A 27,303-nucleotide genomic window follows, 5' to 3' on the forward strand; every position below is an offset into this window, starting at 1 on the left:
AAGGTACATATTTGAACTTTGACAAATAATATTATGCTATGACGTCATAATGAGTGATACTCGATTACTCGACTCGACTCGAAGCATTTTACGTGATTCAGAATCGAATCACTCAGGTACTCGATTTTGCCCAGCCCTAAAAGCGATACACGGCATTCGCAGCCTGTTACAGATAATCCGTTTGGCCGTGACGTTGAAAAGATTAGGTTCAATCAAATTCACGATGCTCAACATGATAAAAGTCCCAATCACGTCATGATTCTTGGAGAAGCTGGAGCAGGAAAGACAACACTTTCAAAATCGTACTGCTTGGCTGTCAACGAGGGAAATGTCAAGACACTTGCCAATATCCAACTCGTTCATTTCGTTCAAGCCGCTACGCTGCAACATCGAAGTACGACCACCGCCTTCAATCTTCTATTCACGGATCAAATGGCTCATGATCCCGATACCGAACTGAGTCTCCAGGAACAGGAGGCTGGTCAAAAATGGTTGAAGATTAATTCAGCGAAAATGTTAATAGTAATTGACGGTCTCGATCAATGCTTGGAAGAATTTGGTCTTGAGAAGTACCCTATAGTCACTACAGCCACACTTGCAAAAGCAAATGATATTATTGCCAACATTATGTCCAACAAAATATGGCGTGGTGCCCGCGTTCTCACTACAACACGGTGGAGCACATATTGGGAAATTAAAGCTGATCAGAAACCTTCCAAAACCGTAGGCTTGAGGGGACTAGATGATACAAGCATGAGAAAAATAGCGTTTTCCAAGTCCATTGATGGCGATCATATGCTCAATTCACTGAAAAATGCTCCACCCGGATTGTTGCTTTTGTGTCGCAATCCTATGTTTTTCAATTACACGACAACACTAGTTGGAAAAGATCCTTCTGCCCTACCTGCTAACCTTTCTGGTCTTATGTCGGCATTTTTTAGAGTATGTCTTGGTCCATTATCTGAAAAACATTATGATGGCATCACAAGACTCGCTTACAATGCTATGCGGGAAAATAAATTCGTTTTCTCCCACAGCTATTTGAATGAACAGGGTGTCGATCCAAATGTTCTGAATAACTTCCTGTCCACCGGAGCTATTCTCGATGATGGTCAGGATACGCCTTCGCACTTCGATAAACTTTCCACGTTCTCACATCAGACGATGCAGGTTGGTGGTTTTAATATGATTTTACTTGACCAACAAATGGTAAATTATTCCATTTTGAACGATTTCGTATAGATGTCCTTCAAATCTATGAAAGTCTGCATTGGTTATCGATAATATAGCTTACCTATCGATAGCTCAGTGGTTGTTAACCTTTTTTTCTTCCAGCGAACATTTTTAAAAATTGCCGAGGTCTTGCGCCCCTCTCCAACAAGATAGCGTAATAGTTAAGCGCCCGGCTTCTTGATCGGTAGGTTGTGGGTTCGATCCCCGGCCGGGTCAGACCAATGACCTGATTAGTAACACTGGTATCAATGGCTTCCCTGCTTGGCGCTCATGCATTACTGGGATAGCATGGAGGGGTGGTGCATGACGAAGTAAGTCGTAAAGGCTATATCTGCACTTCCTTGTCCGTCGGCATATGCACATCATGCACTCATGGTATGCATATGCGCAGATCGTGTGTATGTGTATCATGAGTCGGTGTAGATGCCGCAAAACATCAAGGACAAAAATAAACTACGTTCTTTTCTTTCCTTCCTTCTCATAATTTAGGGATTGTAGTAAAAACAATGAATAAGAGGTCTAAGTCCAGTCGATCTTTCAGGTTGGGACCTTACTATTGGAAGTATTTCGCGCTTGAATAGTGCGTGAGGACCACTTGACTAATCAATGATATATTAATCGTATGTTCTATATTCGGGATCGAATAAAGATTGTTACAACTAAAATCTGATACGGGCTCATATATATCATGGTTCGAGCTCCACATTGACATCGATGTGCATAAGTGGTGTCTTACAACTGCCCCTATCAAAAGTGTGCCAAGTAGCTCGATAACCCTAATAAGTAGGGCGATTTTTTGACATGTCAAAATAAATCAAAACATTGTCAAAATTGTTTACAAAGTAAAAAAAAAATAATTCAATCTGCATTTCGTTTGTATCGAAGATGTTTGCACTGTCGATGAGCCATAGCCTATATAAATGCTATGAATGAACTTATCATTTGACATTTTACAGCTTGTAGCCTACTTTGTAGGCCTACCGTGGTAGACGGCCCATTGTCTGCTCATTATGAATCATAAATAGTCAAATGAAACAAATAGATTGACATGGTGTTATGCCCATGCTTTACGTACCGCAATATCCAAACTTAATCAAGACTGCGTGGGCACTGGACATTGGTTCTTATACCAAGAAGCGCACGACAAAAACTTGTGATGCAGACAACATTGTCAGAATGAAGCAACACGGAAAGTCAACAGCAGTGTACGCACAACTTCAGTGTTGTCAGTCAACAACTGCTTCTGTTGAATGCTCTTTCTCCATTCGTGGCAAGCTACTTCGTAAAGATAGATACTTTCTACCAGAGAATCTAGGAAAGCATCTTTCGTTGTACTATCAAATGTGATTAGTCGCATTCGATATTGTACTGCAGCAAATTTCAATTTTTTTCCGTCATAAGGCGTGATGTTATTACGGGAGTTCATTATAGGTCTGGATTTCGTTAAAAGAAAGTTTTTTACGTAAACATTTGTCAGTTTTCAAGACAAAAAGTTTTTTTTCAGGCCAAACTACTTAGTAAGGATAGACAGTTCTAACTAGAAGTTGAGAAAAGTATGAACATTCTAACATTAGGCGGGAAAACACCCGATTTACATACATGAGGCCAAATTAAAGTTTTGTAAGGTCAACAAATGTCAAAATTCTAATTTTCAGGTCCAAATCGTCCGTTTTTAGATATAAAAAATCGCCCTACAATTCAGGGATATCGACTGGTTTACAATGACCATGAGATGCCGAAATAGAAAGAATATTAAAACAGGTTCGAGTCCGGCCGTGGTCGACTACTTACGTGTTAGAGTTTTGTCTCGGATTCTCCTCGCCACGTTATCCGCGTAAGCGGTGTCTTTAAAAGCCCTGCTATAAAAGCCTGTAAATACGATATCATAATAAAGAGTGTCAGCCTAGAATGATCAAGGTAGTCGAAATACCATGAAAACCGAAATAACAACAACAGCACTATTTATGAATCATAATAATATTAATAACAGAGTCAGATTATTAATTGTAAATCGATACCTGGCACTTGCAGGAAACACTTATTGTTGCTATATCTCAAGCATTACTTAAAATCAAATGTCTCCTTTCTGGAACCCGACAATCAATCCTGGGCTAACCTCAATGAAATAGTTGATGGAGCTTCGTACGCTTATGCTCAGAACACGAACAATAAACCATTGACTCTGTATGTATTCTTATATCTGTTGAACAGACAATCGGTAACTCACCAGCCCCGAAAGTTTCAATGAACAAAAACTCTATTAAAAATATATTCTCCACCCGAACGTCTCTAATCCACAGCTATATTGTCTGAATAATATACAGTTATATATTCAAAACCCCATCCGTACTGCACTGTGGTCTATTCGAGATCAAACCGAGCTCTTGATTTGTAAATTGATTGGAAAAAATTGCTGGCATTTGGAGCAGTATTATTTGTTGACAACCACTGATCTATGTTCCTAAATCAACAACGCCTTTATAGGAGCAGCAGCTCCGCAAGATTTTGGTGTTGATTTTATAATCCTAATTTCATAATTTTATTCGTGTGTTTTGGGTTGGGTCTATTCTTGATATATAAGTATCACTCAGGAGTTGCAAGCTGGTGGATACTGACGGTTTGGTACATTAAAGGTTCTTTCTTATAAGCAGAAGTGGCCAAAGCAGTCAACATTAGTACTGTAAAAAAGTAAAGTAAGGTAGTTATTTTCAAGACCTGTAGAAACTTCAAGTGGTAGTGAAGGTGTGGAATGTTTTTTACACCATGCATAGATTCGAAAAGTATATCTGGTCGTGCAATCGCATACTTTCAACTGTTAATCGGAGGTGGTTTCTATTTACCTTGGAGTTTACATGTTCGCGACTAGCTCAAAATGACTAATGAAACTGTACAAAAAGGTGCAATGTTCGAAAATCCATTCAGCTACCGCGACGCAAAGGCTATCACATTGATGAAACTGATGCTAACATATTCCTAAACTAATTTCTACTTCTATAAAATTCATAGTAGCCTACGAAACGCAATGATTATGGATGAAGTAGAAGGGATGGGGTGTGAAATAGAATCATTTGAGTAATTGGTGCAAGTGGGTAAAACCTACTTGAGTATTCCGAAGCTTTAGTAGTACTTCATTATTAGGCTTACCATATTTCGGAAATGAAAAAAGAGGACACTTTTTCAGAAATTTCAGACAAGCAAAACTGGAGAAGAATTCTCAAAAACAGGTAAATTTCACCCGCTTCATGATCGGTTGACTAAAAAAAAAAAAGGCCTTCACTTCCGCTCAGATCTCAAAATAACGTTTTTTACTCTACATTGCCAGGTGGATGACTAAGAAAAAAAAAGGTCATCACTTCCGCTCAGAGCTCAAAAACACGTTTTTCACTCCACATTGCTAGGTGGGTGACTAAAAAAAAAAAAAAAAAGGTCTTCATTTCGCTCAGAGCTGAAATCACAGCTTTTTCCTCCGAAATACCCGCCGGAGCTTCACTTCTGCGCTAATTTCCTCTATATCTGACCTAAATTTTCAAAAAAGAGGACAAAATCTCAAAAAAGAGGACAAAAGGGCGTCCTCCGAGGACACTTTCAAAAAAGTCAAAAAAGAGGACAAATCCTCTTAAAAGAGGACGTATGGTAAGCCTATTCATTATAGATCACTTCTGTAGCCTATTTAATACAGATACACACTACCATTGGTTCTCAACCACTGGACCACAGAGACATTTAGAAATTTGTAGAATTAGTTAAGTTATGTTTTTATATATTCGCTCATAAATATATTCATATTATCGACGTATACGTAGACTAGCTATTCGTCCGACTCTGATGAGACGTAGTGGCGCGTATGGAGTCAGAATGCCCGAGTCGAAAATGGGAGGTGGAAATGGCGGCATTTGTCCCCTGCTATGACACCTACGGATAATAGGAACACAATTAATTTCGATTATATAATAACTGGAAGTTATTGTTAAGGTAACCATGTATTCCGGTAGGGTCATATCTCGTATGCCGTTGAAAGGGGTGTGACTAACCTCAGAAGTGAGGTGTATTTGACGTAGATTTCCGGTACTACGGCGGATCGTATCATTGTAGCATAAAATAACCATAATTTCAAATCATAATCAATTATACTTCCTTTGGAATGTTTGTTTGTTTGTGGTATTCATGGTGTTTGTCGACTACTATGGTCATTTCAACCAGGCCAATGTGCTTCACTTTAATTGCGTAGCTGCCGACTAGCAGCATGGCCCTCTTATAGGCTTTTACGAGACATCGCTTACGCGGATGAGATGGCGAGGAGGAGCCTGGATAAACCCCAACACTTAGGTAGGAATTCCGGAGTCGAACTCAGTCGGATTCCAGCCAGTAACCCATATATGTTGCAACAGAGAATTATACCACTACGTTATCTCGCTACCTCACGTCCTTTGGAAGTACACGGTACCACTGCAACGAATTTTACTGGGTTGACGATTTAGCGCAGATCAATTTATTCTTAGGAGTCCATTTAGAACAGGGGTGGGCAAACTTTTGAGCCAGCGGGCCGCATTCAACATCTGAATCCATTCGCGGGCCGCACTATATAAAATTGGGAATATAAAACATAACGCAATATCGGTATTAGGTTACATAGTGAGGACATATAGATAATATATATGCTGATTTCAAACAAAACAAACATTGCTTTGATGATATCGCACACGCGTCAGAAACAGTGGCGAGATTTCATAGGATGGTCGACCTCCATAACCAATTTTTCAAAACTATATAGAGATGAAAGTAGGTTGTCCCGATTCTTAGAACAAGATTAAATTTTAAATCAGTGAGCAGCAATCTGTTCGTTTAGATTTACTAATTCCACTTATGGTTCAGTTTGACCAATCTGAAATCACACTCGTGGTCCGAATTAGGTCGACCTGGTCGAGGATTTTTGTGATGTTTAGCAATAGGCCTTTTGCAGGACTTCGATCACGTGACTAGATACGAATAGCAAGCACAAATTGGTTAGCAAGCTACTTTCTCGCGCACCTGCTTCAGTGCTAAATATCGCATAGTGTACTGTTGATTTCTGGTTGTAAACGTTTCGGAAATTTGTTGTAGAAGTCATCAGAGATTTACCTATGCTAGATGTCAATCCTGTACAAAGCATTTAGAATGATATCGTCAGAATTACGCAGAAATCCGTCGTTAACGTAGCCGTATTTCGGATACAGTATATTATCGTTTTCGGGCTGTAAACGTTTTATATAAAACGCAAGTGTCATGGAAATGCGCAAGGATTCAAATATGTTGGATGTCTTTGATTCATGAACTATGTAAACTCGATGCGTCAAAATGATCGACATTGTAGCCGTTATTTGGTAGTCAACTATGATTTTATGACACAAAATTCGACATTGCAGGACATTGACTGCGTGATATTTATTGCAGCATTAAGTTATGTGTGGATAGTATACTATACTATAGTTGTATTGTAGTGGTAGTTGGTAATCATTGAGCATTTTGATGATTGATATCGATTGCAATATATATAGGATACTGCTATTTTTAAGCCTAGAGACAATGACTGCCAGTGCCAGTACGTTGATGTGTTGTGAATTCATGCAATGTGCTACATACCATATATATATTAAACATCCTATGCTATTGTATGGCTTCTCAGTTAAACAATTCAAAATATTTAGACCTCTACACCTATATTACAAGTTATTGATCATTCTGTCATGCTGCCAAGTGCCACTACCCGAAGAAAAATGATTATCAGCTCCAATTGAGGGTGCAACAAACTGTCTCAAGGCCTGGATTACTTGATTGATTGCCTGGATTGGATTACTTCACTCTATGGCACAGTGCAAATATCTTGTGTCAAGACATGGCTATACCACATGTATACGCATTAATGATCTGATGGATTATCCCAAGAGAGCTGAACATAGGCAAGAAATTGATGATGCCCTCGTCAATAATTCAGCCTGGAGTCAATTATTATCACCGCATGAAATTCGGTCATGCGGTAGAAGGCAGCGTGGTTTCATGCCAACAGAAAATGTCAGCAGATGATCTGACCACTGACTAACTGTCCTGAACTTCTTTCCCGATGTTGATGTCTGCTTTGAAAATGATATTTCATTTGTGTACAGCAAGACAAGCGCTATTCCGTGGATGCTATATGTCTACACAAGTGGCTATGGAGGTCGAGGAAAATGCATAGGCATAAGAGTCTCGGCAGTTATTGAACTTGAAAAGGTTAACATGCATTTTTCTTCAACTATTTGTTATGCTCTGGGTATCGAATGCACAAAAATTAATAAATTGCACTTCTTTGCAAGTTTATTTGTAAATTCAATGAATCAAAAAATATTATAAGTTCAAAATATTACAGAGTCAGTGCAAAAGAAACAATGTTAGTCGTCTTTAGAGGATGTTTCTGAGTTGGTTGAACCAATAGACAGAATGGGTCAGCAACGAAGTACTATTTTACCTGAGTACTAGCGTCATTATGAGTTTAGGCTACTTCTACTTCTACTTGACACTTTTTAGGTAGTACTTTTTTGTCAGGTTTAGGATTTTGTCAACTAGAAAGTAGCTTTGGCGCATGATTGCATCCCCTTCAAGCGTGAGGCTGAACTGGGCAAAATAGCCCCAGTACCACTGTAACTAAATTAATTCTTGTAAATTGCACCTATTTGTGGTGTCATCACCCTTTTGCGTTGATCAAGAAGATGCAACATGCAATTTTTACAGTTGTCACATGGCATCAATTTCTAAAACTAAGTGACCCTCAACCACATCTACTTCATGTGACGAATTTCTTGACTACTTTTCAGAAATTCATTTCTACTTCCACTTGAAGCACTTTGGACATGTCCTGGAAGTAATTAGTGCTACTTGTACTGGAGTATAACTTAAGGCATTACTTCTACTCGCTTCCAAACAATGACCACGTTGACCACCTCTGGGTATAGGATGACCGATCTTGTCACTGCATTTGAGCTGCTCTAAGAGTTATTTGATAGTTACTTCCCTTAGTTCGCTAAATAGCACACATATATGTGACATCAACTATTCATCAAAATCGCGTGTGATAATCCACTTCAATCGCAGTTGCGAAGTAGTGCTAATAAAATCGACATTGTATAGGGCAACAATAAAGTGCACTGCTTTGCTTAGTCTTGATGGCAGGTTCTCCCAAAAGATACTTCCGGTGTGTTCAGCGACATTTGTTTTATAGCAGCACGCCAGCACCCAAACCAGCAGACAGTATATCCTGATCCTTGCGGGTCCCGGCTGCTTCAGTCATATCTTCAATCCAAAATCAGGATCCACAACAGACAAATAGTACTGCTTGAACTAACAAATACTCCTACCAGAATATAAACCAATCGTTTTACTTCAAATGCATAAATTCAAGTACATATGATCAGAGTTGAGTACCTTAATACGACTACGTTACCGATGGATTTCTGCGTAATTTTGACGATATCATTCTAAATGCTTTGTACATGATTGACATCTAGCATAGGTGAATCTCTGATGACTTCTACAACAAATTTCCGAAACGTTTACAACCAGAAATCAACAGTACAGTATGCGATATTTAGCACTGAAGCAGGTGCTATGCTAACAAATTTGTGGTTGCTATGCGTATCTAGTCACGTGATCGAAGTCCTGCAAAAGGCCTATTAAAACCTTTCAAACTGCATGGGCCTTGAGATCGGACTGTTGCGCCTGAAATTAAACATATATATTAATATAGGAAGTATTTACCTTGGAACAGTGGTTCTCAAACTTTTTAAGACACGCCCCCCCCCCCACTTATCGTCATATCACAAAACGCAACCAGGATGCTAGTAAACCTAACTGATAGTTTGATGGCATGAAAGGTTACGACTGTGTATGAGAGATTTTCAAATATGAAATTCAGACTAAATATAGAGCAATAATTCTGACCAGGAAGTACATCGCGCCGAGCGCGAAAATTTTTCTTCAGGTGAGCTCAGCTTCGCTCCCCCATCAGATGCTTTCACGCCCCCAGGTGTGGCGCACCCCAAGTTTAAGAACCACTGCATTAGAATAATCACGGTGATACTAAGAAAAAGTTTAATCAAGTCCATGCATTACTTCGATTTTTAGTACGCATTTTTATCAATATTTCTAATAAGTTTCTTCAACTCTCGCGGGCCGTAGATTGCCCACCCCTGATTTAAAATATCCGACCTTGAAATCATTGTAATGTAAGAGTCGCATGACTTGATTGTATCATTGGCTTGGATGTTATGACATCGCAACAGCAGTAGGTAGGCCTACAAAACATATTATATACCGCAAAGCTATCATATTAAAAAAAATATTCCTTCGCTTCTCTGCAGAGTCCCATTCTCCTTAGGCGTTTTTGAAGCTGACCCTAAATGGCTGTATTATTTAGCCACCAGACAAGAATCAACGACCCAATCAAACTGCGGGTGCGGTGATTTGATCTTTTGGTTTCGCGACGTGAATGACATAGCGGACGGCGATAATGTACATAAGAGTTAAGCAATCAATCAGGGCCGTAACTGCCGCACGTCACATCTCCAACTTGGGAAGCGCTCGGAGGTGCCCAGATTTTTTACTTAAGCGTTTGTTGGAAGAGATTGATTCGACTTGACGAATTTCGTTACAATTCGCGTGATTTCATGTCCCTAGTCCCTAGATGTGTAGCTTTAAATATGATCATCACGAGAAAATGCGTATATTTCGGAGGGAAAATGCATATCGGCGCCGGGGATTACCACGCATTGAACACGACTGTGACTCTAGCTAGCATAAAAGGTGTGCCCCAGAACATTTTCAAACCGGAAAATGGGTCACGGCAAAAAAAGTTGAGAACCCCTGACCTGTACAAAATATATTTCATTCCCAGGAATTTTGCTGCGCTCTACACGTCGTGAATCTGAACGGGGATGAAGTAAAAGATTTCGCTAACAACCACCTGAACGACAGGAAAATGGAGCTTACAAGACAATTGTTGTATGGGTTAATTTTGAATGATGAAGTCACCAAACCTATGCAGAAGTACTTAGCAAGTAAGAGTTTCGAGAGCTATAGGAATACGAAATGCTATCGTTGGATCCCCATACGAGCCTAATACTATACCTAACAAACCTATATAAAACTCAGCGAGAAAGTCCATCGAATCACAGAGGCTAGTTTCATCCATCATATATAGCAGTGGTCAGGAACCTATCGAACGCGAGCCACATATGGCTCTTTTGGGTATAAGACATGGCTCTTACCCCAATATTTATTATTCTCGTGGCAGTATAAACATGTATTTGAGAGGTAGAGACAATGCCGTCTTCGGGTTTAGGGGCTAGGACCTCCTCTTTTCAAAATTCTCAAAGTTAAGTCGCGCCGGCGACCAATATCACTAGCGAATTCGATGTACCCGACTCGAAATCTTGAATTGCACGATACGATGATTGATCAAAGAGTATTCCCTCTCCTGACCCCACGTCACTGATGTATCACAGCGTAGAGCAGGGGTGGGCAAACTTTTGAGCTCGCGGGCCGCATTCAATATCTGAATCCATACGCGGGCCGCACTATATAAAATTGGGATTATAAACCCAAACGCAATATTGGTATTTGATTATATAGTGATGACAAGGAGATCTGCTTATGCTTTGATGACATCGTAGACGCGTCAGAAACAGTGGCGAGATTTCATAGGCTGGTCGACCTCAATAACCAATTTACGCTGTTATGCTGATATACGCTGTTCTTTCGAATTCTCTACTAGTTGCTGACGATTACCCCTGACAAGTGTCAGCCGAAAATATTCGGGTTCATTTCAATATGAATATTACTATTCAATTGAATAACCAATTTGTCAAAACTATAGAGATGAAAGTCGGTTGTCCTGATTCTTACAATAGGATTGAAATTTAAATCTGTGAGCAGCGATCCGTTCATATATTTCCTAATTCCACTTTTGGTTCAGTTCCAGGACACATAATGCTGACAGCACCATAACCATGTTAGCTTCAAATACGCTTCTACTGTGAGTAGATAAAATATAAATACCCCAATTCCGCGCATACATAGAACGGATCTACCTAAGGCACGCGCGAATCGTTTTTTATAAGCACATCACTGAAATAATTAAAAATGTATTGGCCAATATGAAATCAAACTAGTGATCCAAATTATGTCAATCTCGTCTTGGATTTCTGTGATATTTAGAAGTTGGAACCTTTAAACCTGCGGGACCTTGAGATCGGGATGTCGCGCCAGAAATTAAACATGAAAAATGTTATAGGAAGTATTCACCTTAGTACAGTGGTTCTCAAACTTTTTAAGACACGCCACCCTACCCCCTTATAATGGTAAAAGAGTTCGCACTCCCATCATCGTCATATCACAAAATGCAAGCGATGCTAGCAAACCTAACGTATAGTTTTATGGCATGGAAGGTTACGACTGTGGATAAGAGTTTCTTAAATATGAAGTTCAGACTACACATACAGATAACAACCATGAACGCGATGTAGATCGCGCGCAGCGCGAAAATTTTTTTCAGTCGAGCTCAGCTTCGCGCCTATCTTCAGATGACTTAACCCCCCATGGGGGGTGCGCCCCCAGCTTGAGAACCACTGCCTTAGAATTATCATGGTGAAATATAATAAGAAAAATATAATCAAGTCGCAGCATTAATTCGATTTTTAGTACGCATTTTATCAATATTTTTTGATTTTCTCAAGACTCTCGCGGGCCGCACAGAACGGTGTGGCGGGCCGCACGCGGCCCGCGGGCCGTAGTTTGCCCACCCCTGGCGTAGAGTGTGTAGGCCTAGGTATAGGCCTGGATACTGCTGTAATGGCCATGTTTGGCTCCACCTACGCATGTGATCATGGGTTCGCGCATTTAAAGGAGCAACACGACGAACCTAGATTCTCGTAACTCAAGTTTCGCATGCTCGAATAAGGAAATCTGCATGATAAGTACGATATTCTACTGAGAAAGTGTGGCGCACACGACGAATCCCATGTAGTGATTTCGAATTATTGCTACCATGACGTCACGAATTGGAGTTAAAATGGAAAAAATAAGGCCAATATGGCTCTTCGGACAAAAAAGGTTCCCGACCCCTGGTATATGCTACAGTTAGCATATTAGCTATAGCAAATTGCAGGAGAACGGGCTAAAATGATGTTGGTATAACTAAATTTTACGACATTCGCGTACCAGGAATCTGTTATACTTCGGGATATATGTTGCGCCTAATTGAGTCTCTTATATGTTGAAGAAACTGCAAAACAGATGCTCATGGAGGGCGTGATATGCGTAAATCATAGGTGTCGGTTGAGGACTACCATGATCGACATTCGGACAATAGTTCACCATGCAACACATTAATTATCATTGATATATTACATTTTCCTGCGGGAAGTCGCAATGAAAAGAAAAAGAAAGTATAGCCTACAATATAGTTTATTGATTGCAAAATAAAATTTTTCCGGATTCCTGTCGCATATCTAATATACCATCATGATGCCAAAAGAGCATCTTGTTGTATGAGAAACGCTATTTTATTTTAAATATAATATTTAAAATAATGCAGACAATGAATACGATACGAAGGTCAAAATAATTAGACGTTATGAAAAGATAATAGCTGGATATCAAAACGACCCTGTGCTTTCCATCAAGTTAACAATTATACTAGGGATTGTGCAAATCCATAAAAGGTTCAGGTTCGTGTGAACGCGAACCTTTTTAAAAGGTTCTGTGCGTACGAGAACGTGAACATATGACGTCATACTGCTATTTCCAACCTTACATTTCCAAAAATTAATGTGCAGTGCATGATAACTACCGACGACCAGGTCATATTATGCGACAATTCTGAAGTACATGATGACTTTTTAAACGCCACCTAATGTATCAAATGGAACAATCAAATGCTATAATAATTCCACAAAGTTGTTTTGCCAGCAATCTTGGCGAGGACGCGGCCCTTATACTAGTGCACATTCGTTGAATTTTTCATCATATTTGGTTGATAAATATAACATTAGGAAACTCTATCTATACTATACTGTCCAATATATTTTCTTTCGTTAGAACTGAAGCAATCGTCCTCTTTTTTGCTAATGTAGTTGAGAGCATGGAAGTGAACAGGCATGTGTTTTACACTACTGCCGATGTTGTTCTGTCTGTGATCGAAACTGGAAGAATGTTGTTCGCAGACTACTGGCTATTATGCCAGAATGGCTACTATTCGTCACAATAGCTACTATGAGTTCATAGTGTAAGTCGTGCGATTGTGGTACTGGATTGATGATGATTAGATTAGAGCTAAAATTGGAGCATTGTAACATTTAACTAATTAGATTAGAATTAGAATTAGGGCATTGGAACATTACACAAATTAGATTAGAATTAGAATACTGACATTCCACTATAATATAGTGAAATTATACAACAAGAATACTCTTTGGGGTACAGGACTCTAATATGCATTTTATTAATATATTCATTGCAGAAATATATTAAAACCCGAAGCATTTCGAGCTGACACTCTTCAAGGGAAATCGTCAGCAAATGGAGAATTTCAACAACATGCATCTAGCTACATTGCATACAACCAATTATGATGTCATAGAAACAAACAACAAGAAATACAGGCAAATCGAGAGCGCAGCTAGTGGCCAATTTTTAGATTGACTGGAAATTCCTTCCGCTGACACAAGCGCGGTCGGTGGATTTTAATATAAGTCGATTCCAGTGCAGACAGATGGAAATTGGTGCGGCCTCTACCTAATACAAAAAATCTTTCTTCGCGATAGTTTTTAGCGCAAGTTGCATCCTCCGCCAAATGCTTGCCGATGGCAGAGTTCACAGCCATGGCCTGATTACGTTCTAGTAATCGCAGATCACTTACGGCTGCGTCTTCGCGAGTGTCCAATGTGCGCGATCTAATAACGCTCGGAACATGTTGTTTGATGCGTTCCTGCAAGCGCTGAGTTGTTCTTCCCACGTACCGACAATCACAGTGGCACTTGAAATCAAAGATTACATACTGAGGAGAATGTACATATACATTCTCCTCAGACCGTGTGTTCGTGTTTTGTGATTTGCTGGGATTGACATTACTGAGTTTTCTGTCCACAGAACTCATGTCTTGAACTCTTCCTTCTCGCGTAAAGTGTTTGTTGAACTTCTTAATACGGCTACTTGCTCTGTTGAGTTTAGTTTTAAGGATATCATATAGGGGGAGATGTGGTACCGATGGATCACTGGGACCGAAAATAATTGAAAAATTCTGTGTATATATATACATTTACCGTGGCTGGGCCCCATCTTTTCCCGTTTTGAAAACCAATTGATTTCTGCTGTAAATCGCTGTTACGATAACGTAAAAACTAATGTTGTGTTTACCACCAAACAATTGCTTCCTGCAACGCGCAAAGATGTTCTTCCTGCTTCTCAACAAAGCAATATAGTCTATGATTTCAAGAGCCACTGTGATTATCGGTACGTGGGAAGAACAACTCAGCGCTTGCAGGAACGCATCAAACAGCATGTTCCGAGCGTTATTAAATAGCGCACATTACACTCTCGCGAAGACGCAGCCGTAACGGATCTGCGATTACTAGAACGTAATCAGGCCATGGCTATGAACTAAGCCATCGGTAATCATTTGGGGGAGGATGCAACTTAGGCTAAATACTATCGCGATGAAAGATTTTCTGTATTGTAGAGGCCGCACTAATTTCCATATGTCTGCACTGGAATCGACTTATATTAAAATCCTTCGACCGCGCTTGTGTCAGCAGAAGGAATTTCAAGTCAATCTAAAAATTGGCCACTAGCTGCACTCGCGGTTTGCATGTATTTCTTGTTGTTTGTTTCTATGACGTCATAATTGGTAATATGCAATGTAGCTAGATTCATGTTTTCGAAATTCTCCATTTGCTGAACATTGCCCTTGAAGAGTGTCAGCTCGAAAAGCTTCAGTTTTAATATATTTCTGCAATGAATATATTATTAAAATGTATATTGAAGAATTATCTTGTCGTCCAAGTCTTCTATGGAATACCATTCTCGATAATTTGCTTGTAAGATAGGTGATTTACACGGGTTGTCAGTTTTCCTCTACTTGCACTACTTCCTTAAGTATTTTAATTTGAAGCTCACTTAGGCTACTTACGTTTTGCTATTCGCAGTTTGTCAAGTATAAGTAATATTTTATTCCAATAAGAGAGAGAGGGGACGACTATAAGACAGTGAAATTCAAGGGATGCTTTCGCGGAGAGATTTCGTCGTGCCTAGAATGGCAGTTGGTCGATATGGTTCATGTAGAGGTTGAGTGGTTGAGTTTTACAAAATTTAAATTCGGGTATGTTTATCGAGTTAAAATTCCGTTTAAAACAGCGGTTCCTAAATCCCAACATTGGCGATATCGAAATATGATAAAAAGGGGGGCGAAAATACCAAAGAGGCGACTGGGCGGGGCGATAGGTAGCGAAAATTTTAGTACATCCAGTGAGATATATTTACTTCACACTACCACGAAATGGACGTGAAAACGGCTTATTCTGCATATGATGGGCAAAAATCAACTCAACAAAAAGTAGACATGGATAACAATTTTCTGAGCGCTTACCACCTCGAAAATAGCCTTTTTTCGCATCCGTAAATGTGTGGGGATAGGGGGTGAAAATTTTCGTCGGGATTGATAAAGTGGCGATGAGTCGAAGAAGGTCGGGAACCACTGGCTTAGATTCGATAGCTAAAGATCTGAACTCCCGCCTGAAACTACAGCTTCATGAACTGAATATGCTACTTCACTATTGTAAAGACGTCACACTTATTTGTTCATATATTATCTTCAACAGATAGACAAACATCTATCAAGGAGTGCAGGAGGATATTAATGTCATCCCTTCATGACATGATAAAAAACTGCACCATACGCGATATGGAGACCATCTGTCTCTTGAGCGATTGCGGAGATGAGACGATACAAAAGATCAAGCAGAACGTTCATAGTATCGAGCTCAATGGACGTGTCACGTTGAACGGTCCAATTTTGCTAGCGAATATCGTAAAAAGGCTATCACCTCTTCAAGAAGTATATTGCGAAGAACTCGATTTGGAGCCTCGCGTGATTGGCCATTTCCTAAAAATTCAATCGTATGTCCAGATATTCAAGGTAATAACCAAATACTCGATGTAAGTTAAAGCATGCTCAAAAGGTACCGATCACCGTACCGACCAAATCCAATGACATTGACTATCGCAATAACTGATTCAGTTTACTACACTATTCCTTATATTTCAGTGCTACCCCGTATAGCGCTTCTTCATACTAATTTCCCTGCCTTCATAAAAGACAGTTATTCGAATTACAAGGGCCTCGAATTTGCTTCTCCCCGACGTGAAGTGTAATAATTGTATTACCTCTTCACGTGGTACCCCATGTTTACTAGGTTGGCATCTGGCTGACGAACGATGCTTTACCATTGTTGATCTCAGTAGATCACAAATTATGCCCATGAACATTACAATGCATTCTCGTTACACTTCTGTACGCATGAGGAAGCAGATTCATCGGAAAAACACTTGAAAATAAATGTATTTGCCGGACTCTTCTTTTATTGTCATGAGCTGCGTGCTTTTCTTTGATTTTTCAAGTGTGTCCCAAACTGGAAAATTATGGGAACGACTCGGTTAACTTGTAATAAAGGAGCCATATTCCTGTCCTTACACATTGCAAGCCGAATTTTCCCGGACGTGAGCGTGATTTGATTGTTCAAACTGTCTTTGAAGATTCTAAACTTTCCCCAAATGTCTGTAATTTTTAAGACTTGTAGTCAGCTAAAATATATTCGTGCACGATTTCGTGACACATGTTTCTTTAGTATGGGAACCACCACCCTCGCTAAAATACTATCAAAAATAAATAAATTAACCATCATTTACATATGTAAGTCTGATAGTATAATCGCAATATTGCAAGAGTGCAGGCGATGCCGATTAAGGCCGTTTGAATGATTAAGCCAAATACAGTGGTTCTAAACAGGGAGTCGTTTTACTTTATTCTGGAGATAGCGAGCGTTTCGAACGTAACCACCTTTCAAAAAAATGCTGTGAGCAGTTGCAGCTCGTCCTGTAGGGCAACTGTGGCATTGATACACTTAAAATTCTGTGATGTAGCAATGATTTGTGCCTCTTATAAGGTTGTTTTCAGTTTCATCCAGACTTGACATGTTGGAAAATGTTTATTGAAACACTGTAACGTAATTTTTATCCAAAGCTGGTCCCGGCATGTTTCTGCGAAGATATCGTTTACACCCAGCTTCATCAATATATTCGATTTGCAATTGATTACCTTGACATGATTCGTATCCATTATTATATTTCAACAACTACCCCGCTGTATCATTTGTTCAGGTTAAGACTGTGACTATCGTGGATGCATCTTTGACGAAAAAAAATCTAGCTGGGTACGTGATTCTTTTTCGGCTATTTCGAAGCAAGAAATTGGTCCTGTGTCAGTGTCATCTCGACAAAGAAGATGATGGAATTTTTACTCATGTTTTGAATGGACTTGTCATTCAGGTATCTTAGATACGTAGGCCCTATTCCTAAATCCAAGTCTAATAACCTACATGGCAGGACCAAGGAACTGTAATATAACTTTTAGAACAACTGTAATATTGGATGTATTTGCAAATGTATTGGTTACCACATCAGCTATATGTTTTTACGAATGCATGTACGTAATCAATGTGACGCTCGTTCTTCATAACAAAAATGCAGACAGTTTCGTGAGAGGGCATTCGTTTCAACTTAGCTACTAAGATTTAGGGCATAGCGCTCTTCCAAGCCGCAGGCGTTAGCCGTGTACTGTATATTAGGCACGAAACAGGTGGAAGCCCACCGTATGAGCCTGAGACCGAATAATGATATTGCAGTGCAATTGAAATCCGCAAATAGAATTACGCTAACGATACATACGGACTCAACACGATCATGGTAACGGGGAAGGACGTATGGTAACCCTAGATATAAGTATAATTCAGATGCAAATCATTCATTCCAAACATGAATAACTGAATAAGTAAGCATATAATCGAAACCTGAACTTCACGCTGAGATAAAAGAAAAGGTAAAGTGCAGTTTGGGCATTTGCCGGTGTTGCATTTTCAATTAGAGAGAATGAATGGTAGCAACTCAAATACCGGTAGCGCAAAATCTACCTCGATGATTACCTGATCGAGTGTTCGTAAAAATTGAAGCCCTAAACGTATTCTACCTCGAATTTAAACACGATCTGAATCAAGCAAACCAGACTTTTTAAACCTAAAACACCGATCCGGCCATTTCAGCCTGATTTACTCAGCGTCATTGACGAATCGATGAATGAAGATGGGTATGAAGTATTCGCTCATATTGCGAAACTCTCGAAATGTAAACAGGTAATGATTAAAGACAGTTGTCTCACGAAGACAAAGTTGCAAGGATTATTGCGAGGCTGTCGCAATCATGCTACCCAGGTGCGTTGTTACATAAACTCCGTCACATTTCTCATACTACGTAAAAGATCAACTAACTGCGGATTTATTTCACAATCTTAATTTTGTCCACCTATCATACCTCAGTTTCATTTATTGGACACTATTTTTGAAATATTACATCCCACCATCCATCCCACTTTCCTCGTGGCCGAAGAATTTCTATTATATGAGGTTTATCATTTCGTGGTATCAATAAATATACAATATCTTTCGATGAATGGGCCAATATACAGGGAGCCCCAAAACACGGACATTTTACATAACGATACATAATGCCATCCATCATTTCAGCTGGCAAGGATCAATATCTCGGACGAATCGATGGATGAGCATGCATATGAAAAGCTATCTTGTATAGTGAAGCTGTGGGGTTGTATTGGATTAGTGTTTGAAAAATGCCTTCTCACCAAGACAAAATTGAGGGCGTTATCGCGCGGATGCCGAAATCAAAACATCCAGGTACGATTTGACGTATGATTCAAAATGTTTATGAAACCATGTTACTGATCAAGTTGAACTGAGGATTTGCAATTTCATTTTCATTCCGGCCGTTATCAAAAAATTTAAATTCTGTCACAAAACGAAATATTTCACGTTTGGTTAGAGAAACATTTTAGATCAGTGTTCCTCAACCTTTTTGGTCGTGGTAGGCCCACACCCTTTTGACGTTTACTCAAAACTCGTTCACCCCTGAACACATAATGCATCGATTCTGTAGTAAGCCTTGTCCGGGCTGTTTAACCTTTTTGCTAGTCACGACCGCATTTCGAATACATCTATGACATACGTCTGCATTCAAGCGTAGAGTCCTCATGGCCCGTCTGGACAACAACTACTCATGTTAAATGGGCCACCGGGAACTTCACGCCGCGAAGAGACCTTATGTTGTTAGGTGCCATAACTGTTTTTTTGAGATATACCTTGCGTATAAAGGTTTCTAGTTGTATAAGTAGAGCATCCACACACGCTTACTATATATGCACCCATATCGCGAGTAATATTGTTCGGAAAAGTTATAGGGATTTCGAAAATTCTTTCAACCTCATGAATGAATTTCGTATATATTATTAATAGTTTCATATATATTACTGTCATATATATATTCATTCCCAGTCCACGTGATCGGATTAACCGGTAGAGCGGATGGAGGGGTATCTTCAAAAATTTTGGTCACAAAATTAATGATGATGCATCTTCCGGTTATATTAATCACTTTGTTGCATATTGTTATCTGTTGACCTCCCATCAGGATTGTGGGTATAGCCAAAATATATTGGAATCGCTCAAACGTACTATAGAATCCGGCATTCGTGAGTCGTACACGATTCCAGGTTGGTATTTAATTATGGAGCGCATTACTTTCCTATGCGTTTCGCAATTGTATCACGGGGCTCAGATTGCAAGGACACTTATATATTAAAAACGAAAAATCCTTGTCAACCTGAATGGCACTAAGCGTGAAGAAAATTTTCAAGTCGAGTTCAAAACTGTCAGAGATTTGGGAACCGATTCAAATTGCACATTGAGGCCAACAACTTATGCTATTATAAATATGTGTAGACGGCCGTATAATTATAATGACGGTTTTACGGCAGCATGCTACCGTCCGTCCGCCGATTGACCACCTCTGGCGTAATCGAAATAAGAATGAGCAAGGCTGCAACGTATAGGAAATAAATACTAACCAGGGCTCGAGGTTCCCGGACCACCATCTAACACAGGGGTTCTCAAACTCGACCCAGAGACCTTTCTGGCTGTGCCGCTGCAATTATGTACACAGTGCTATTTATAACCACGTGGCCGGTAGTACCAATGGAAAATGTCTGAGCTATCGCGGCGGTTCCCCCGAGAAGATCTTGTTTTGAAGCAACCCCAAATACACTCGAAGTCACATACAAAGTGCTTGCACACGTAAGTTCTTGGCTATAGGGTGTAGACCAAAGTGGGCAACCTGCGACCGTAGAAGGAAATTGGTGCGACCGTCGATACGTAATTCAATTGCTATGTGCTGGCGGCCGTCGACGTGCAAATTTAATTTACCGATTGAGTTACGAATAATCGATACTTATTCTTGAAATTTTCTTCGCGCGGTGCGCGATTCAGTGCGAATTCATTTTTCGGTCCTAATATAGTAGAGCATGTGGCAATTTGATCCCCACGGTAGGCTACAGATGCGAACAGAAGAGTAAAATGATGTGCCCCATATAGAAATACCAACTTGGTATTGTGCGCCCCTCACGAAAGAAATATGTTTCTAGTACATTTGAGCGATCCTAATATCTTTCCACTATACCGACAATCCTGATGGGAGGTCGAGAAGTAACAGCATCTAACTATAATGGCATGGCTAAGAACAATTAGCCAACCCGAAGATGCATCCTCATTTATAACATTCCATAAATTTTCGAAAGCATTCTCGCCATCATCTCTACCGGTGAATCTAATCACATTGGCTGAGGAACGATAAATATTTGATATTAATATGTGAAACCACTAATATTAATGACGAATTTCATTCGTGAATCTGAAAAAATTTTGCGCTTCGCGCGACCACAACATTGCTCAGTGTCTATTCGTAAAACGACCACTCGAGATTTCGGTGCGTATAGTAAGCCGATATGTCAAATTAGATTAGTCCGGAGTTGATCGGAAAATGGATATGGATAGTTTAACACGGGTATTTCACGTTCAGTTAGTTCAGTACGCCTTTTTCCTGGAATGCGGCCGTGTGCTACATAAATAATCGAAATGGGGCCGTGAATAGCAAAATGGTTGGCTACTTAATAGGTGAGCCTCAAGAGAAAAACATGTCATTTGATACATCCCGATGATACCTCTAAAATGATCATTCCCCAACATCATGGCAGATATTTCATTGTACCTGTCCATGTCCATGCCTCTGTGAAAAGCAATATATATATATACATATAACTTGACGCAATCCAATTTTGCAATTTCCTCTGGTATTTTGCCGATCAAATTTCGAAACTTTGGAAGCTGACTAATGGATCAACTTTTAATTATCACTCTGCGTCGTCCGTACTAATATCAACCCATATGTACCGAACGTTCAAAATGAAGCATCACAATGACATGGTGAAGTACGTGAATGTTGTACAGCTTTTTTTGAATTTCGCAACGCCACATTTTTCACCATGCCTTTTTGAGGACTACGTATTTTGATTGTATTTATAAATTTCCTTTCTTCCATGTTTCAACCAAGAAGCATTCTCTTTACTTTTTTAGTTCGATTCACATATCTGAGTCGTTTCTATTTATTTCGCGGTCAGTGATGACCGATGCATCTGAAAGGATATTTACTAGGTTATTTTCAGTCACTGGTTCTGACATATAATCACACCATTTTGGTAGAAGTGATAATGTTGAAAGGTCTGCAGATCTCAAGTTGAATATAGCAGCCGATCCTGCTGCGTCTCCAAGTTTAGAATGTGAACACATGTGTTCTTATGTCACACATGAAATGCGCTACAGTTTCATTTTGTAGTGGCACATTCTGCATTCGCCGCCAGTGTTTTGATTGTGCATTCATTTACGACAGTACTTAGTTGGGAGCGACTGATCGGCCCACTTTCCTTCAATACTTTTTTAAGATATAGCGGATCGGGTAGCGAGGAGGAGTCTGGATAAACCTCAAACCCTCATGTAGGAATTGTAGAGTTTAATTCTGTCGAACTAGCAATTCGCAGCCTGTTCGTGTTGCCGCTGTGCAGCTTGCCAGCATGTGATCTCGCCTCGCTTGCCCACAGCTGAAAACGAACAGTAACATTATCATGGACTGCGTGTGAGAAGTCACATTTGTACGACTGTCGCCGGAAACATAGACAAAACTGCACCTCAATCAACGTCATCGACATGATCAGATGTAATCACTCGAGAAAGCATAATCAGCATCCCTGCACAATAGCGACGGATATTTGTGACTTTTATCAGCGAATGGATATTAACTCGCACTCATGCTTAGCTTAATATATTGTTCGGGTACCAATATATGATTAGATATACATATTCAATACTTGTCACTTTAGTTACAGACACTGGTAATATCTTGTGAAGCGATGAATGAAGATGAATGTGAGCAGCTTACTCACTTATTGAAGGATGTACGATGCACTGATTTGCATCTGCTTCGCTGCGGTTTGACAACAACGAAATTTCGTGTATTATCGCGTGGATGCCAAAATAAAAATATCCAGGTGAACTGTATTTTAACACAAGATTTCGGAAAACACGGAATGAATCAGTTTTTGAGTTTGCACTCGAAGTTGCAGTTACGTCAGTCCCTGCACAAAATGGAATACTATTACAATGTGTCTTATGTCAGAGTGCTGCAATTCCATTACATTTGATAATAACTGAATAATAATAATATTAAGTGAAATGAAATATATCAAAAAATGTTAAATATTCTGTATCGAAACTCCTTGCATTTGTAACAGACAACTCAATGAATTTTCCCGCGAGGAACTATTGGAATCGACCATTTGATTCGAACCAACACACCAGTTTCTATTGCATAACACTACACCTCTCATTTATATTAATCACGAACTCATTAATTTCGGAAAGGGAAATAAAAAGACCACCAGGGATAACTATAAAACAATACCGTCGACAACTTATCAGTCTATTCGCAGATAAGCTTCTGCAATTTTTTAAGTGAGCTCGGTACATCACTCAGTATCTAAACGCATTTTCCGGAGAAAGGGGTCAACCAGCTTTCAGTGTAATGACTAGGGATGGTGCAAACCCCTCAAAGGTTTTGTGTGAACGTGAACCTATGACGTCATGTGACGTCATATTTCCAATAGAAATCCTATAATGTACATGATAGCATTTTACATGCCACAATGCTGAACTACATGCTGGCTTCTTAAGCGTCACCAAATGTAGCCTATCGACTGAAACGATCAGATGCTATAGTAATTCTACGAAATCGCTATCTTCCGTCGCTTTGCCAGTTGTTTCAACGAGGACTCAGATAGACTGGACAGATGTATTCTTAAGAGTGGAACCTCGGTTTCTACACTTTTTTATTTCTTACATCATACATCGATGCATTCTTTATAACAATTTTGTTGATGTAAATAATTGATTGGTTGCATAACCACAATTCGATGCCTTTCTACATGCGGTGTGTTTTGTTTTTGCTGTTGTGTGATTGACGACATAGCTCACGGCATGACAGCCACGAAACATTACAAACAGAAAGCTGAATATTCCGAGCAAACGTTCGATCAAATAATTCTTGAAATTGACATGGTGCATGCTCGTCTAGTGCTGAATTTATTTCCATGCTGCCAGCAGCATGTGGAAAGTGGCCCGAAGAGGAAATGCAAATAATTTCAACCGAAGACGTCATAATGACGAGTGAAATTGTAATTTATGAAAACGGTTCACAGTGCAGAATCTACCAAGGTTAGTTTGTGAACGCGAACCTCCAAATTTCAAGGATTCACACACAGAATGCGCTCGTGAGCCCCATGTTCACCCCATCTCTAATAATGACGTTGATCGTATTTATATTTCGATATAAAAGATCGCCATACATGACATTGCACTGCTTCCCGGTTTTGATTTGTATATTCACTATATTTATTGCAGACCGCCGTTGTGCTGTATTGGTACTAATCAACTGCATTCATCACTATTCACTCAGTGCATAATCCATATCAAAAATATTATATTTAAATATGATTTGGTAGCGATTTGAAACATTGTAATTGTAAAATTAAATTATATACAGCTTGGTGGACTATTCATATTAGATCCTGACATGGAACCCGGAGCATATGATAACGTTGCCGAGGTTTTGAAAGTCACAAAATGCCAGCAAGTGAATTTTCGGAACTCCACTTTGGACAAGAAGAAACTAGAATTTTTCGGAGTAGGGTGCATGAAAAATCGACACACAGTAAGTCCATGACATTCATCGTTTTGCCGTGCTGTCTTGTACACACCAATTTCAAGTATATGAACCACCAACATTAGTGGTAAACTATATCCGCAAAAAATGACCACGGTCGCGATAGTTTATTTCGGTTATAAGTATGAAAAGTAACAAGTACATTTCATGTTGAATAAATCGATTATACTGCACCATGTTTGATTAGGTGTTCGATAAAGTGACGTATATAAATTTCAACTATCTTTGATAATCGCTTGTAATTGTCGACAGTTTATACCCCGCGTCATTGTAGTCAAGAAATCTGACCGATTATTCTGTCAGTTATGCGGATGATACGAAAGTATGAACCAGGGTTATAATGACACGAGTCGGACTTGAGTCGCGATTTTTTGGTGACTCGACTTGACTCGAGTCCTTTTCCTAAAAATGAATAATGAGTCGACTCGACTCGAGTCAATTTGACTCGACTTGTACTCGAGTCATTGCGCTTGACTCGGACCAAGTCATTTGACTCGAGACTAGCCCGCATCGCCATCCAGGTTGAAAATAATATCGACCATGTACCTATTATGAGTTGGTGACCCCTGGTTTAGAGTACGGACTTGACATTATAGCTTAACTTCGATTTGCATTGAGACTGAAAGAATGGTAGAAGAAACTACAGCTCGGGTAAAACAAAATCTATATCCAGTGGTGACCCTACTATTGGGGCGCCCTGGCGAGACTTCCAGAGGAACCCTATAAGTATGTAATCGTATCTCATGGTGGGAACCACCTCCCAGACCCGCTTTCGGATCTATTATTGCCAACTTTATATTAGTGCGTCATAAGGAACCGAATTACTTGATGTGTATATGACATTGTAAAACGGCTGTGAAGCAGGCTCTATCCCATGGGCCTTCTTTTATAATTCATTGTCAAATTATAAATGAAGTGACCCCGTTAACTACCTATAGCTAATGTCGTGATGTGGAAGATGTATGGCATGTGGCGTGGACTAATAGATTAGCGATACTACTGCTGCAAACAGCTGCAGGCTAAATAGACCACACTAATATGGAAAGTTATCGGCTGACATTAGTAATATGCCAGCACCCTACGAAGAGGGGCCTTGGGCGAAAGCTCACCTCGCCCACCCCAAAAGCCACCACTGTCTATATCAGTGGTTCCCAAACTTTTTTGAGCTACCGCCCCCTAGACAACGAATGAAGTGCCAGCCCCCCGACCCCCACTAACCACATCCAAATGAAACGAAAGTTGTTCTGCATTTATTACAGTTAATAATGAGACGGATCCAGCTGGTTTATTATTATTATTATTATTATTATTATTATCATCATCCTCGTCCAATTCGGTTTGAGTTTTGATAAGAAGAATCTCATCATTATATTTCCAGTCCCCACGTCCCGTAGGCTACTGTCCAGTCGATTTCGGCTGTGTGTCAGAAATCTTGTCACGGCACTAAAAACACGTTTCATCAAATAAGAGCGGGGAAGGGAAACGACAAAAAAGTCAACCCGACTACAGTAAGAGTATTTCTACTTGATTTAATTGTTTATCCAGAACGATTGATTGGAGATACCGAACTTCTATTTGAACTCCAAATTGTTCAACCTACACTACAATTTATTCAGCTCCTCAATCATTTCATGCTCGGGCACTTTACAGAATGGATTGATAATCCGGTAACGAATATCTAATTGGAATATATCCTTCATTCAAATCACCTTATCCACGTGCAGTTTTCTAAGATGATTGATTTATGATCCGTCAAAGTCGGCTAATCGAGCTGGACTGGTAGCTCATGCAAGCTTCCTAATTGAAACAGTTCATGTCTCGAAAAATTTCGGTGAAATATCACGGGCTTATCACGAATCCGGACAGTGCCGTTTTCATCTTCATCAGGTTTCATTATTACTGAAAACGGAACTATTCTGCTCATAAATTTTGGAGACTATGTATGTCAAGTAGGCCTAACATGAATATTGTTTCTGGTAACCAGAACGCCGTGTCAACGCCCTCGATCGCAGTACTGTAGATAGTCCACGCAAGATAGTTTCTCTCAAAACGCCATCACACCTTGCAGTGAGCAATAACTGCCTAAGGTGACTAGCAAGTCAAAATTTAGAAAAATATTAAAATTTTCATTTTTTTTTTGGCTTGAAATATCGACATCGTTCCCACACTCTTACCTCATGGCCTTACCTTACCAAAAACATTACTAATAACTTCAAAATTTCGATTTTCATCGGCAACGGTTCAGTATCTTTTATTACTGGTAAAATGTTTATTAACGTTTTTCTCCATTGTAAAATTTTGTAAAATTTTGTTGAACAGCTTCATGGTAAATCAAAAATTTGTATGACATATATGTCGTATACCGTATAGTATTCACTGGGGATTTTCTGAAAAGCTAACATAGAGACCTGTGTTATGGTAAGAGACTTTGGCCTAGGTCTACCTTGCTCTGAATTACAGAGCTTCACAGCAAACTTTTTGAAAAAATGACCTGAAATTTTAAATTTTAAAATCTCAAAATGGGATTTCTCCTAGAGGGGTTGCACATTAGGGCTGTTC

The 27,303-nt window shown here is 39.6% G+C and overlaps 1 protein-coding gene across 2 annotated transcripts in view; it reads left to right on the top strand.

Annotated features, from left to right (window-relative positions):
• The first annotated feature begins 145 nt into the window (after positions 1-145).
• LOC145436573 (uncharacterized) overlaps positions 146-27,303 on the top strand; it is a 185,231-nt gene continuing 158,073 nt past the window's right edge. For both annotated transcript variants that reach the window (XM_080313937.1, XM_080313938.1), the window contains exons 1-8: positions 146-1,170; positions 10,136-10,298; positions 16,116-16,432; positions 17,674-17,841; positions 18,612-18,779; positions 19,092-19,259; positions 22,847-23,014; positions 24,565-24,732. In XM_080313937.1, coding sequence (XP_080170063.1) covers positions 256-1,170; positions 10,136-10,298; positions 16,116-16,432; positions 17,674-17,841; positions 18,612-18,779; positions 19,092-19,259; positions 22,847-23,014; positions 24,565-24,732 — 2,235 coding nt within the window. In that variant the 5' untranslated portion in view covers positions 146-255. The remainder of the gene's footprint in view (positions 1,171-10,135; positions 10,299-16,115; positions 16,433-17,673; positions 17,842-18,611; positions 18,780-19,091; positions 19,260-22,846; positions 23,015-24,564; positions 24,733-27,303) is intronic.

Source organism: Botryllus schlosseri, chromosome 3 (assembly GCF_051294905.1).
Source record: "Botryllus schlosseri isolate E-star chromosome 3, Bs_hap1, whole genome shotgun sequence".
Lineage (NCBI taxonomy): Eukaryota > Metazoa > Chordata > Ascidiacea > Stolidobranchia > Styelidae > Botryllus > Botryllus schlosseri.